The following is a 16,361-nucleotide window of genomic DNA, read 5'->3' on the forward strand; positions in this document are numbered from 1 at the left end:
CATTCCCAGAAAATCCCATGATCTTGTTGTGTGAAGTCTGTTCCTAGTATTTGCAAACACTGACACTACAGTATCTTCATCTGCATCAAATGTAGAATGTTACAGATAACTTGAGCAACACAAGATGTGTCTGAAGCTGGATTGCACTTTGACAAGTATTGATATCCTCGATCAGCAGTATATATATATTTACATACCTGACAGTCTCTTCACTTCATGGGGCAACAACATAGCTGCAAAACCATTGATGTTCTTTCCATAGCTATATATTTTGGAAGTCTTGGCAATAGATTCGCTGAAAGATATCAATAATACATAAAATTTAATGATGTCTCATCCAAAAGTCTTAATCTGCATGTACTGTTGTTAAAAGTATTTAAATAACAAATTAAAGCCATTATGAGTATTCGAAACTGCTTCACTTCGCCGAAGAAATTATTACGTACAAAACAACGGGTAAATTATACTTGCTTTCCAGGATGCTATGCATTATGAGAGTCCTGTATTTTTATATTTATTTGTAACTGAGTCATGATGTGAGTTCTCTGTAACAATTTTTTCTCTCCCATATTGTACTCAAATTCACCAATCACTTATACAAGCTATATAATTGTAGAACCCTATCTAGAGTCTCGAGTCAACCGGATTAGCGAGGAATTATTTAATTTTTATTTTGTTTTTTTAATCTAAACTGGTTTATGTCAATCAATCTCAAATCAGCTCTTAAACCAATTTTTATTTTATAACTGATAAAAAAACAGTCAATTCTAATTAGAAAAAAATAATTTATAGCTTCTGAAAATCATAAATGACACATATACTAATTTATAATTTACTTTAATTGATTTTTGAAATAATTCCCTTAAGAGCTAGCCTGCAGTTTTCATTTTGAAACCATAATATTAAAGCAGCTACATCCTCCATCGTTAATGTTTTTTTTTTTTCTTTTAAATTAAGAACTGAGCATGCATTCGTGTTTATTGTCCAAAAAAAAAAACATGTAATTGAGAAGAGGTTATATTTTGGGTAAAACGATGGTGATTCATACTCTCCGGTAGCAGCCAAAAGCAGGTTGTGGTGTTCGTCTGATGTTGATATTCCCGCTCCACGCGCTTCTCCCATGTAGACAATGTACGGCTGATGATCCCAAAGCAAATTATTAGCCAATGGTTCACTTAATATGTAACTTTCTGTTTTAATATTTTAAAAAGATTTATTTAATTATTTTTTAAAATATTTTTTATTTTTAAATTTTTTTAAGAATATAAAAACATTTACTCCTTATATTATTATCTTAATCTATAGTATTGTTATCCACTATTCTTTACCAATTACATCCTTTAATTTCATTCTTATATATTTTAAAATTATTTTTGATATTAATAAATCAAAAAAATCTAAAAATATTAAAAATTATTTATTTATTTAAAATAAAAAATAATTTTTAAAAAACATCTTCAAAAAAAATATATACAAAAACAAAGAGTACCTTCCGTTCACTGCCATTGGATGCGTGAACTACAGTGGCTACAAACGCAAACACGAGGAGATTCTGTGTCATTGTCTTCATTGTAGCTCTCTCACTAATTTCATTTTAAGGTGAGAATTTCTTGCTTTTTAAATAGGGCATCGATTTCAGTTAATCAGGCACAAAATATATGCCTACAGAATAGATCCTCTGGGAGGAGCAAGTCGTGAGAGTTTGGTGGCTTAGCTTTTGGATCTTCACTCGCTTGGTCATTATACATTTGTGTTCTTCGTCAAGACAAGAGGCTTGTCCCTCGCATACGTAGGTTTTTTTACGAGGATAGATCATTGGGTTTGGATTCGATTTTACTGCTAGAATTATTTTGATTGCTTCACGTGTGAAATGTTTTTAAAGTCATTTTTCATATGTGAATTTAAAATTTATAAATCAAAATTGTTTTTGTTAATATTATTTGATTGAGAATTAGTTGAGAGGAAGGGCCGGGGAAGATATTCTTCTGAGAAATGTTGTTGATATTACCATCCTTGTCAACCCGTCATTCATTGTTGAGGACAAAGAAAAAAAATAAAATAGTGATTATAGAAGAAATCGAAGATGATGGAAGCTTTCAAGACTCCAATGGCAGCATGCATGCAATTATCATGCACCTCCTGGCATGGATATGGCTTAAGATGACCGATAATTTAATGCTATATAGTTTTCAAAAACTATTATGAATATTAAGAATTTTAAATAGTTTCCTTTACTCATATCAGGTCATCCTAATCTCAAACTATTCAAATGTTAATTAATCCATAATAAAGTATATTTAATTGTAGTTATTTGTTTAAATCAGAATTTAGTGGAAAGTAATATCAAAAGTTTTATTTAATTAATTAAAGGTTCTTTTCATGATTCAAGCTTAGCAAATAATAAATAATTCTTTTTTTGAAAAAGTGTGTTAGATAGAGATATTGACATAAAATCTACACTCTTAGATTTATTATTAAAAATAATAATAATTTAGTAGTAATTCAAATTATGGCTAACAAAATTCTTAAACAATACAAATATAATATATGTTTTTTCTTTTTTTATAATCTCAATTGAATTAGATTATCAAATATAACTTTACAATGAAATAAATTAAACTTTAATATATATGAAACAAATTGGATGAGGAGGGGGGGGGGGGTTGTTAGCAACATGTTTGGGCTCATTTTAGACACCAATCGGGCTCAATAATGTGACCTAATCCCAGCACTTCAAGCCTGGTTTTTTCATGATCCCAGGCAAGTTTCTTGGAATTTTTTACTGGCTAAATACCTTTTATTTTGGATTCTATACAGAAATATCTTATAGCTACTATATCTTCATCTTATTATTATATTTGAATGAAATACAACTAATAACCTATAATATTAATTTATAACAATAAAATTACTCTTTAAACTCAATTAAAATGACAAGATCCATGAGTTATAAATATTTTATAAATAACTAAGGTAAATGGTTCACAATATTTTCATTCTTTACATATTTGCTTATTTTTATAATCTCTATAAAATAATTATTTAATCATTTAAGAATTCTTATATTTATTGAAAGAAATCTTTTACAAATACTTCACTTTCCTTATCAAGCCACTACACACCTTGGTTTCTCACACCAAGCTAGCATCTATCTTGATTTTGTATAGCAAGCTACCACTCACCTTAAATTCCCATATCAAGTTAATTTTTATCTTGGCTAAAAAAAATAAATCATATTACAAGAAATAAGTAATTAATATATTATCCAACTATATAAATTGTATTTCTAAACATCTTAAATTTTAAAAGCATGAATTTTAAAACATTATTAATTAGCATTATTTATATATAAAAAATCTAGTTAAAAAAGTATCAATTTCTTTTTAACATTCTCAAGCCATTTCATGACAGATAATTGAGACAAACTGAGTTAAGATTTAAGATGCATAACAAATCTACATGATACTGTCACGAACACTTCTGTTAAATAACTTGAATTTTGAAATGTCATAAAAAAAGAAATAATTCTCTCACTGTATGTTATATAAAATGTTACTTTCAACTGAGATAGCATTTATGTTTTCGGATAAATTAATTTAAAGTGAAATAATTTTTTTTCTAAATATTTTTAAAAATACTTTTAAAACGCTAATCCGCAATGCTAAGCATGTCTTTCTGAATTGATTCACTATCCGCTATCACAACATTTCAATTTATAATTGTCACTGCAATTTATTTGTGGATGGCGTTCTTTCTACTGTTATTTTCACTTAATAATTTTATGGGGATGATAAAAGTAACTTCTTACACACACACACACACACACATATATATATATATATATATATATTGAAGTTAATTTCAGCATATTAAATATAAATAAATATCTTTAAACCTTATGTAAAATAAAGTTAGTATTAACTTTGAAAATCTTGTATGAAAATTAGTGCCATTGATAATTTCCTTGTGTTTTTATTGCTTTTTTATTTAATTAAATACATAGTTAATTCCGAAATAGGTTATAAAATCTTGTGATTTTGTTGTTATTTAGTTATTCATGCTTTTCTTTTATTTTTTATGCAAATATTATCTTTATACTTGGATATCATCATCAATACACTACTCTTAGGTATTAATTAGTAAGAGTTTTATTTAATACTATGATAATTCCTTGAAATAAAAAATTATTTTATTTGAAATAAAGTTTGAATATATAAAAAGCTATTCGTATGTTCCTATGTATAATGTTGAGAACATTTTCGAATAAAGTTTGAATATATAAAAAGCTATTCCTATGTATAATGTTGAGAACATTTTCAAGGTGTGATTTCAATTTAGAGAGGGTAGGTAATGCCAGTCTGTTAAACTGTGGTGTGGGAGTAACAATAAAAGTAGTGGGGATAGTCGAAACGCTGTGTGATGCTGACGGATCACGTTGCCGGTGGATCTGAAGTGGTCAAGCTTTCGAGCATTCAGCTATGAATCCTTGGTTGGCCCTGCACTGCAGAAGTGGACAGCACAAAGCCACAAACCATCTGGGAGTAATATTTCCGCGTTAGTTTGCAACACATGCAATGCAGACTTCATGGTTCCGTATCTGCAGCCCCTGAAAAAAGTAGCTTACGGGTGGGTAGATGTTGATTTTTGTGTTTATCTACCTAGTTTTAGTTTTTTTATCGACGATATCTAAATTCATGCAACTGTAGACATACTGCTACTTGCTTTGGCACCAAAAAAAAAAAGAAAAAAAAAAGAAGCAGCTTCTACCCCTCGTACTAGCGAAAAGGACTTAAGGTCTTGGTCATGTATTTTAAATGATTAATTCTATAATTAAATGAATGAATATATGTGGATGGTTTTTCAAGTGGTTTTTAAAATCATAATTGCTGTGGAAAAAAACTGTAATGATTATTAATGAATATTATAATATAAAAGAAACTAGAAAGAATATAAAATTTGATAATGTGTTTATTTCCATATAAATGATTAGCTGTTATTTCTTTTACATATATGTATTTTTATATATTTAGCCACCCAATAAATCCTAACAATTCAAGGAATATTAATAACTTTTCATAACATCTCTTTACTGTACCATGAGAGCATTGTCTTCGCATCCCAAACCTATAAATCGTCTATGGCAACAATACAAGAAATAAATTCTAGAGATGTAGATATTGTCATTTCGTTACCCTTTGTTTATACGCTCCATTCTAATACCTGTTTATGAGCCGCAAACTACAACAATAACAACAAGTGTAAGTTTACTTTTCATGAAAAAATGAATAACATTGGTATATTAATTATGTACTTAATAATTAATGGAATTTTAATGTCTTGGGGGGGGGGGATATGAAGACATGGATAATTAAAACACCTTATTATTTCTGTATTATCATTCATTCATCTGAAAATTGAAAGGATTGAATTTTCTGTATTTCTCTCTCTAATTTAGAGGCCAAAATCTTTGATTCCTAGCCTTTCTCTCTGTGTTCTTCAGAATCCATAAATTGAATTTAAAGGCCTTCTTTTCTTTACTTTCCTCCATGCATCACTGTAAAAAGAGAAGAGGAGAAAACCCATCTCTCTTGTCGAACCGATTTGTTTCATTATTTCCTCTTATTTTTCAAGCTACAGATGGGCAAAAAAAAAAAAAAAACTTGAAATTAACAATTAATGGTATGGATGACTCTTATTTTTCAAGCTACAGATGGGCAAGAAAAAAGCTTGAAATTAACAATTCTTTGATGATATTAATCCATTATGCTCTTAAACTTATTATTTTTCAATGTTAATTGTTGTTTTTCTATACATGAATTAGTTTAATTGCCTTCAACCATCCGATTTTTAGTTCTTTAACTCAATATTCTCATTGGATTTTCTATTTGGTATCTTTTAACCTTCTTCTTCTTTTGTCTACTATCTTTACCAATTATTTGTCAGATAATTCTCAATTTCCTAATTTTTTTTCTTAATCAAGATTAATATCCATTTGTTTGAATGGATATTAATCACTTACAGAAACTTTTAAGATCACGTAAATGTCTAATGTTTACCTCTCTAGGTTTTGTTATTATAAACGGTTCCCCCACCGGCATAAGTGCTACCAAGTAGTTTCTTAACCTTAATTTACAAGCAACCGTACGTACATAAGTGATTATTACAACTTCATATGCTAGCTAGGCTTTCTCGTGCCAGAAAGCTGTAGAGTTTCCTCGATTTGAAGTTTGGTCAGTAGATCCGAACACAACAAGAGTGCCGTGGGTGTTTTTTTAAAGTATTGTTTATTTAATTTTTTCAAAATAACCTTTTCAAAAATATTTTTAAAATATAAAAACAATCAGATATTACTCGGATGGTGAGTGGATGCACGCGGTGGAAACAAAGCATTGATATGGGATGTCGGACCTTTGTTTTTTTCAACGAGGCAGGGAGCATGGATGCTGGACGGGGAATGGCTTCCACTTTGAGACAGCTAGGGGATCAAAATGCCGCTTAGTTGATGGATCAGCCGTTGATCTGTCTTACGTGGCCTGTTTCCTAGATTTTGGAGTCCATAATAATGTCCTGACCACCTAATACCCAACTGTAAAAAATAAAAAGGTGTTTTTTGATAAAAATAAAATCATGGCATAGACTTGACGAGATGGACGACGATGATTGTAGTGTGGTTGGGAGCAATAATAATAAGAAAGAATGGAAGTAAGAGAATATCGACCATTGGGCCGTTCTGAAAGATGCTGATGCAAATTTCCTTAGTGGCAAAATAATTGGAAGGGTAGTGGAGGAAACAGCAAGACGTCCAAATTAAATCTGTTTTTAATAATGATTATGAAAGAGACATGCAGAAGAGATGCTGTGGAGATGAAGACGAAGGAGATGATGGCAATATCATTATGGCTAATTAAATCTGCTAACAAGCATATGTTATAGTGGGAATGGTTACGGCATAGAGTGGCTTCTAAGACAAGACAAAATCAATTAAAAGAAAGCACATTGGAGAGGACTTTTTATTTTTATTTTTTTTCTCTTGTTGATATGACAGAGCAGCAACGTCCACATTCATTCCTTGTTCCTCGGCAAATAAGGCCTGGCCGGCAACAATTTTAGACCTGTTTTTGTACCTGGTTTATGGTGGAAGTAGCCTGGCATTAATTCAGTACTGCAGCGGCAATGGGACAGGGAGGAGCCACTGCCCGGTTACTCTTCTTCCTCTCTTTCTTTACTTCAGGAATTCATCTCCTTCTCTCCGACACAGACCCTCGTGATGGTGATTAGTCCAACCGCTTTCCTGCCTTCCTTCCTCCATCTTCTTCTCCTATTCACTCCATTCATATATTTTCTTCCAGGAGTCTGTATATTATTATGATTGTGATCGATATTTTCCTGACAGTTTTCACAAGTTGTAGCTAGCTAGCCAGGATTGCTCTATTGGATTTGTCACATTTCCTACTGCATGCTGTCACACCTAGAGCCACTAGTTCATGATTTTAACAATGGTTTTTTGTACGGTGGTGCAGCGGCAGCACTCAGATCACTCAAGAGCCAATGGCAAAATACACCACCTAGCTGGGGCCAGTCTGATGATCCATGTGGTGCACCCTGGGAAGGAGTCACATGCTCCAATTCAAGGATCACTGCATTGTCAGTACTGAATTTCCTCCACACGATCAGTAATTTATTATTATTAATCGTCTCTCATCATCTCTGATCATCACTATGTATTTTATACATTTCAGGGGGTTATCAACCATGAACCTCGTAGGGAAGCTAAGTGGTGATATTGGAGGACTGGCCGAATTGAGATCCTTGTGAGTTTCTTGATATCTATCCAACAGGAACTAGTTTATATATTACAAGAAATTCAAAACAGCGTTCTACCTTAGCAAGATTATTTATAACCAAGCATGTTTCTAATTGAAACATACACATTTCCACAAAACAGTCCGATGCATGTAATAATCTATGTATCTTAAACCTTAAATATTCAAGCATGAAGGCTATTTTATTGCAGGGACCTGTCATTTAACTCAAACCTCACAGGACCCCTCTCTCCACGGTTAGGAGACCTGCTAAACTTGAACATCCTGTAAGATTAAATACCCACTTTTCTACTTGGCCGGCCGGCTTATATAATTCTTCCATGCATATCAAAGAAAGTGAATCTTACGAGTCTTTCCTGCACCTTTTCAGAATCCTTGCTGGTTGTGGCTTCAGCGGTAGTATTCCAGATGAGCTGGGCAATCTCGCCAAGCTATCCTTTTTGTAAGACTAGTTAAACTAGTAACAATTACGAATACATACGAATCAACAGGGGTACTATATCTTCCCTTTATTCAACACTTTCACAGGGCTCTCAACTCAAACAAGTTCTCTGGCGGAATCCCACCTTCTCTGGGTAAACTCTCCAAACTCTACTGGCTGGACCTTGCAGACAATCAATTGACAGGAACCATCCCAATCTCAAAAGGCACCATCCCAGGCTTGGACCTGCTACTAAATGCTAAGCACTTGTGAGTAAATTTTTTCTGAACACCTCTCATGCGAAAGATGAGTAAGAATTGTATTTTGACTGTATCTAGAAATTCAATTAAATAAATAAATATAGCCCATTTAATAGTAAGTCTTCTGAATTTGCAGCCATTTCAATAAAAACCAGCTTTCAGGTTCCCTTCCACCTGAACTTTTCAACTCTGGTATGATGCTGATACACATGTAAGTTGGTAGCCGGACAATGCTTTTGTTTCTCAATTATGTTCTTTTATCCCCAGTTGTGCCCTTCTAATTGCTTGTGATTCCTTAATGACAGATTGTTCGATGGGAACCAACTTGAAGGAAATATTCCCTCCACAATATGCCAAATTCAGAGTCTTGAGGTTCTGTGAGTAAAACCGCCCCAGTTTTATCTTCCTCTCTTAAATAATAATCCTCTCTGCGAGCTCAATTGGGACTCTGACTCATTTTGTTTGTTTCAGTCGACTTGACAGAAATTCTTTAGATGGGGAGGTCCCAGATAATTTGAACAACCTCACGAACCTCAACGAATTGTGGGTACTTTTACTCTCACAGTTTAACAAGGCCGCGTTTCACTCCGTTAAACATAACAACCTTTCCTCCCTAACGTGTTTCTTTCAGGAATTTAGCACACAATAAGCTGACAGGTCCTTTTCCAAATTTAACTAGAATGGACGCCCTCAATTATGTGTAAGTTCCCTTTTCTGCTCTTTTAACTTGTCCTTTTTTCATGCTAATGAATGCGTATCCATAATTTATTTTTGCAGGGATCTTAGTAACAATTCTTTCGAATCTTCAGAAGCTCCTGATTGGTTCTTAACCTTACCATCTCTCACCACCTTGTAAGTATCCGGCACATCAGAAATGTACTATCCGGAAACGTTATAGATTTGTAGTCTCATTTCGAAAATCCATCTGCAGAGTTATAGAGCAAGGATCTCTTCAAGGGACTTTGCCATCAGAAGTCTTCAGTTTTCCTCAGATACAGCAAGTGTAAGTCTTGACCAAATGCCATTTGAGCTCCTAAAAACAATTTTAGAAAGTGCAAATTGATCATTCGTTTCTTCAAATTTTGGAAGGTTGATGAGGAATAATGCATTCAATGGCTCCTTCAACATGAGTGTCAACATCAGTCCACAACTCCAACTTGTTGATCTGCAGAACAACCAGATTTCCTCCGTAACACTGACGGCTGATTACACAAACAGATTAATGTGAGCAAATTTCTAGAAATTGCATTTATTTACGTGGATAAATGTGATTCTTTCAACCACTCGATCGCCATCAATCTCAATTTTCATTATTATGCACTCAGACTTGTAGGAAACCCAGTGTGCATTGCTCTCTCAAATACCAGTTACTGTCAACTCCAGCAACAGTCTACAAAGCCTTATTCCACTAGCCTTGCAAATTGTGGAAGTAAACTGTGTCCCATTGAACAGAAGCTCAGCCCTCAGAGTTGTGAATGTGCCTATCCATATGAAGGGACTCTGTACTTCAGAGGACCCTCCTTCCGGGACTTGTCCAATGAGAATACGTTTCACTCACTGGAGATGTCACTTTGGGACCAGCTGGGCCTAACTCCTGGTTCAGTTTTTCTTCAGAACCCTTTTTTTAACGTTGACGACTACCTTCAGGTGCAGGTCGCGCTATTTCCACCCACCGGAAAAATTTTTAATAGGTCTGAAATTCAGAGGATTGGATTTTCCTTGAGCAACCAAACGTACAAGCCTCCCAAATATTTTGGGCCCTACTATTTTATTGCATCGAATTACCCTTTTCCAGGTAACTTAAGTCATATCTTTATTCATGCATCTAGTTTCTGTCCTACCATCCTTGGAATGGTCAATTGACTAGAAAAAGAAAACATGTTTCAGGTGGTTCCAGAGGAAATTCTTTGAGCATTGGTGTGGTTGTTGGGATAGGAATTGGCTGTGGCTTACTGGTTATGAGCCTTGTCGGAGTAGGGATATATGCAATTCGTCAGAAGAAACGTGCAGAAAAAGCTATTGGATTAAGTAAACCATTTGGTAATCGACACACAACATCTTTAATATTCTTGCTACCAATCAAGTGCGCAGATTGGAATTGCATTTCAAACAGGGTTCATGAAAATTTATTTATTTTTACTTAAAATTATTTTTATATATATTTTTTTTTATTGTTTTGATGTTTTGATATAATAAATGATATTTAAGAAATAAAAAGATATTATTTTAATGCATTTCCAAATAAAAAACACTTTAAAACACAACCATTACTACACTCACAAAGACCCCGAAATCCAGCATCAAAGAACTTTTGGCTTGTGCAATAAAACCTTTGTGTATTTTCCAGCTTCTTGGGCTCCGAGCGGCAATGATAGCGGCGGGGCACCTCAGTTGAAGGGAGCAAGATGGTTCTCTTATGATGAACTTAAAAAGTGCACTTACAACTTTTCGCAAAGTAATGAGATAGGTTCTGGAGGGTACGGAAAGGTATATATTCAAGATTTTGTCAGGATATATTTACCAGAAAATTGTTCCTTGGTCATCTCGTATGCTTTGTCTCCAGGTGTATAGAGGAATGCTTTCTGATGGCCAAGTTGTGGCAATCAAAAGAGCTCAGAAAGGATCAATGCAGGGAGGGCTCGAGTTCAAGACTGAAATTGAGTTGCTATCACGAGTTCATCACAAAAACCTTGTTGGTCTTGTGGGTTTTTGTTTTGAACAAGGAGAACAGATGCTAGTCTATGAATACATGCCTAATGGAACATTGCGGGAAAGCTTGTCAGGTATGCTCACTTCTACTTCTATAGTCATGCAAGTAAGCATTGAGAATAATATTGCCAAGACATTAAGTTTCTGTTTAAATTTTTTCGGCCACCCGTGGGCATTTACAACAACCCCCAAGAAATTTTCGTCTGAATCAGTATGCACATTGTTAAATTGTAGGAAAGTCTGGCATTTATCTTGACTGGAAAAGGAGACTTCGCATTGCTCTTGGCTCGGCTAGAGGATTAACTTACTTGCACGAGCTTGCGGACCCTCCTATAATCCACAGAGACGTCAAGTCCACCAACATTCTGTTGGATGAAAACTTAACTGCAAAGGTTGCTGATTTTGGCCTGTCAAAGCTGGTATCAGACATCTCAAAAGGACATGTTTCAACTCAGGTTAAAGGCACCCTGGTCAGTATAATTACTTTTCCTTTAGTAAATTCAAAGGATGAGAATATTTCCATATCTGTCTTTATGGACAAATTTGGCGCTAATCATTTTCATGCAGGGTTATCTGGATCCAGAATATTACATGACACAGCAATTAACGGAGAAGAGCGATGTGTACAGTTTTGGGGTGGTCATGCTTGAACTGATAATAGCAAAGCAGCCTATAGAGAAAGGGAAATACATTGTCCGGGAAGTAAGAATGAAAATGGACAGTGATGATGAAGAGCACCATGGGTTGAAAGAAATAATGGATCCGGGCATTAGAAACATGGGGAATCTTGTAGGATTTAGGAGGTTTTTGGAATTGGCAATGCAGTGTGTTGAAGAGTCAGCAGCAGATCGTCCACCAATGAGTGAGGTGGTGAAGGAAATAGAAATGATACTGAAAAATGATGGGATGAACACGAACTCAACTACATCAGCATCTTCTTCTGCTACAGACTTTGGAGCTTCAGGAGTTGGTCCTCTTAGACATCCTTACAAGGATGTTAACAGCGTCGACAATGTTAATCACGATGCCTTTGATCACAGTGGTGGCTCCACCCTCTCCGGAAAAGCTGAATCAACGTAGCAAATTTTCAACTCTTTTTTCTGTTTTTTCCTTCCTTTTTCAGGTTAACAACAGCAATATTGATTGATACTGTGTTCAATCCAAAATGAAAACAAAATGCCTTTATTTTATTGTAGTAGTAGAAGTGTGCAGTTTACACATTTTGACCTTATCAGCCTTTCTTTTCAATCATATATATGAAAGGTCTGTAGAAGAAGAAGAAGGAGGGATTGCTTGCCTTCTTTTCTTAATTTCTAGTTTCTCTTTTCCTTCGGCTCCATGAATTTAGCTCAGACACAAAATTATTATTTGTGCAGGTGAGTGTGTTTTTCCCGAGGATATCTGCTTAAGAAAAGTAATACTTGTCAATTAATTAATAATGTCACCATCAAATTAGTTTTTTCTTCTAAATTACTATATGGTTAAACACTCATCGTCAAATTAATATTGCAAATGTGGTATGATTAGCAAATAATTAATATCCGGGAAAATTAGTTTGAGCTTCTCAAGACTTGCACTGTCTCTCATTAATTTCATAAATTACAATTGCCTATGTTAATCATTCAAAATTTATATTGATCATGCTAGTTCCTCTCTCCTTTCCACAAACACAGAATCAAAACATAATTTTAGCACCATTTATTTATAAAATTTGATTTTTTTATTAAAAATATATATTATTTAATATATTTCTAAACGAAAAACATAAGTTAAAAACCAACAGTTACTGTAATATTAAAACATTACCTTAATCAATTAGTTTTTCCTTTATTTGTGATGTGATTTCAATTAAATTGCTGGTTATGAATCAGTTATTTTAATGTTTTTCAAAACCACAAGACCTTGAATTGATTTACATAGGTTAATTTTAATAAACCCAAGTTGAGCGAGGATTTCTTCCTTTGTTGTTTCTACTTGGATTCATTTCTGGTTCTTACATGAGACATGTGATGGAAGAAGGGAAGGCTATTGGGATTGGGAACCGAGATTTATTTATATCAAATCAGAGAGGGAAAGAAAAGAAAAATCCTCCCTCCCATGAGGAATATTTATGTATTTATTTATTTATTTATTGTGAAATTCTGAACGGGAACGGGAGGAAGGGAAAAGGCAGATTATGTGCTGGAAGGGGGAAAAGCTTCTGCTCAAATTCTGAATATTTACCTGCTTCCTTTTTCTACCTTTATTTAGAATCTTGAATTGTATAATAGTTAGGTTTAAACATTGAAAATCCACTAAAAAAAAAAACAGAATTGGATTTTTAGTTAGAATTGGATTTTTAAGAACAATGGTTTTTTTTCACAGTAATCAAATATATCAGATTTGAATCTGACACAATAATCAGCTGTTTTTTTTTTCTTGAATAGAAACTTCTAGAACAAATAACTTTAAGCTAACGAAGTGACATGACCTGGATTTTCACCCTATTTTTGTTTATCTTTTAATTAACAGTTAACATAAAAGCTAAAGTGTGGTAACACTATTGTTCATTCACATCCATTATACATAATCCAGAGTGTTATTATATATAATCTACAGTGTTTGTTTTTTTAAAAAAAAATATCATTTTTTTAAATTTATTTTTGTTTATTTCATTTTTCAATATTATATATTATAGTGATTAAAAATTAAGTTTCTTAATTTATTTTTTTACAAGGTTAAAGTGTATCAAATAACCATTTCAACCCAAAAATTTAAGTTATTAGATGAGGTCCTTGAAACTTGCATAGATTTACATTACCTTATGTTTAATTTTTATCAAATAAATAAGAATAATAAAATTCGAACTCGTGACCACTTGGTCATTAAGGCTCTGATACCTTGTCAAAGAATTATCTCAACCCAATAGTTTAAGCTATTAAGTAAGGTTTAAGATATGATTTATATTATTTTCTAATAAAGTAGTTTAGTAATCTAAGTTGCTCCAATTTATAAGTTTGATGAAATTTTTTTAATTGAACTTGACTTTATTGTCATCTATTTTTTTCTTGTATAGTTAAAAAAATAGTTTCGAAAAAAAATCATATTATTAAATTTTATAAAGTTCATTTATTTTTTCAATATTTATTACAAGTTTACAATTTACCAAAATGGCATTAATTACATGACATAAAGGAATTCAAACTTATTGTATTACATGATTACATTATCCAGCAATGATATCAATACCTAACACTTCAGTCACGAAAGTCTAGTTTGCGAGGAATCTAGAATACCACAATTAATCACATTAATTGCATAATTAAACAAATAATTATTTTTGTAAGTATTATTAGAAACAACAATTCACTTGTTAAAGGATTAATATGATTATCAATGATATTATACTTTATATAACATTTTAACTCATATTGGATATTTCATCATACCATCAATAATATGGCCATTCTCTTGTAGATGTCAATAAATCTAGCGAACTCATTTGTTTGTTAATAAGTCCGGTCATCTTTTAACAAATACTAATCAATTTAGTCATCCTTTAATAGACGACAATAAATCCACTCACCCCTTCACAGATTTTAATAAATCTAGTACATTTGTACTTTTACACCTTTTTTTTATTTTGCATTTTCCTTCTTTATGTTATTCTTCCAGTATATAGTATATACATTGATCTAATAAAATATTGACAATCAAGAAAAATACAAAAAAAATTAAATACGAGTAAGGTGATGATCGCCTACTTGGCGTCTGACCTTTGAACATGACACCTTGTTGTTGTCTTGTAAATGTAGCCTTTCTTATACAAATAAAGATACAAACATCATCAATAATTCTATTAAAGTCTCAAATTCCACTCCAACTTTTATTCACTCTGAATTTTTAAATTATTAACTAAGATAATTCCTTGAAGTTTCAAGCATGGATATTTTTGTTTCATTTTTCATAATTTTCATTGTTCCTAACTTGAAATCAATAGCACTTCCAAATGAAGATTAGAAATTGATTATTTTCATCACTTTTAGCTTAAGCCCTCAGAACACTGTTCAATGTTTCAATTATAATTGGAGTTGTAGAACTCAATTTTAAGCATGATTTGTTCCGTTATAAAACTAAGATATAAAGATATAAATTTTATGTAGATTTTTGAACCCATTTATTCTATCTATATATTCTATATATTGAAAATCATTCTTGATAATAACATGTGGAATCTATCTAATAGAGTCGTAGTTAGACTTCTTTTTAATTTTTAACCCATATATGAAGTTTTATAGCTCCAATTTATGAAAAACTAGTTGGATTTGAAAGTTAACAACTATATGTACAACTTTCTTGAATATTTGTATATCAAATTTTATCATTTTCAAACTTAATGTTTAGCTGAAAGTTAAGGTGATAAAATTATCCTATTTTTAGCTTGTACAATTTAACAAATAACTAAATGTTTCCAAGTATTTCCTCGTCATTCAAGGTAACCAAATCATGTCAATACTCCTTTTAATACAATTTAACATTAATCTTACATAATTCAACTTAATCAAATCTTCCTTCTATAAACAAAACTCTCTCAGTCACATTGTTATTCAATTATTACTCATAATAAACAACATCATTCCACCATAAAAATATCAAAGGAAACAACTATAGTTTAAAATCTCATTTTCACATAAACTAACACATTCAACACATCTCATATCATATTTTCATTTATTTTAATCAACTTAGATGAATTTCTTACCCTTGATGGATGATGGATTAAGAGAAAAATGCAAGAATAACCCAAGTTATCCTCACCTTTTCCTTTCTCCCTTAACTTCCTCTAAAAACCCTCAATTTCAAACTTGTATTATCTTCATGGCTTTGAGTTCTTGATCTTCTAAAACTCCTTTAAATCTTTTGTTTTTATATTGTTTAACAAAAAAAATTATGAGAAAATTACATAAATCCTCCTCCCTTTATCCCTTTTAATTTCAGCCATATAAAACCTAACTTACTTTGAAAACCAAGTCTCTTATTTATATGACATATATCATTAATTTACATATTAAACCCTTTATATTTTTTTATTTGCACATTGGCTTCATATATTGTCTTTATATACATATTAACTCTAATATTTTCTTTATTTTCATCCCCCCCTGAAAC

The 16,361-nt window shown here is 32.3% G+C and overlaps 1 protein-coding gene across 1 annotated transcript; it reads left to right on the forward strand.

Annotated features, from left to right (window-relative positions):
* The first annotated feature begins 6,732 nt into the window (after positions 1–6,732).
* Positions 6,733–12,532, forward strand: LOC105121801 (probable leucine-rich repeat receptor-like protein kinase At5g49770). Its single transcript, XM_011020603.1, has 19 exons — positions 6,733–7,270; positions 7,521–7,644; positions 7,740–7,811; positions 8,015–8,089; positions 8,194–8,265; positions 8,352–8,513; positions 8,641–8,715; positions 8,810–8,881; positions 8,976–9,047; positions 9,136–9,204; positions 9,282–9,356; positions 9,436–9,507; positions 9,594–9,728; positions 9,830–10,299; positions 10,392–10,544; positions 10,852–10,991; positions 11,068–11,287; positions 11,448–11,683; positions 11,781–12,532. The coding sequence occupies exons 1-19, from the start codon at positions 7,174–7,176 to the stop codon at positions 12,291–12,293; spliced, it is 2,904 nt and encodes a 967-aa protein (XP_011018905.1). The 5' UTR covers positions 6,733–7,173; the 3' UTR covers positions 12,294–12,532.
* The last annotated feature ends 3,829 nt before the right edge of the window (positions 12,533–16,361 follow it).

Source organism: Populus euphratica, unplaced genomic scaffold, assembly GCF_000495115.2.
Source record: "Populus euphratica unplaced genomic scaffold, PopEup_1.0 scaffold46.1, whole genome shotgun sequence".
Taxonomy (NCBI): domain Eukaryota; kingdom Viridiplantae; phylum Streptophyta; class Magnoliopsida; order Malpighiales; family Salicaceae; genus Populus; species Populus euphratica.

Coding starts and splice junctions, on each gene's coding strand:
- LOC105121801 (XM_011020603.1), top strand. CDS start 7,174: ATGGGACAGGGAGGAGCCACTGCCCGGTTACTCTTCTTCCTCTCTTTC. Junction 9,048..9,135: donor CTCACGAACCTCAACGAATT/GTGGGTACTTTT, acceptor TGTTTCTTTCAG/GAATTTAGCACACAATAAGC. Junction 9,729..9,829: donor GATTACACAAACAGATTAAT/GTGAGCAAATTT, acceptor TTATGCACTCAG/ACTTGTAGGAAACCCAGTGT.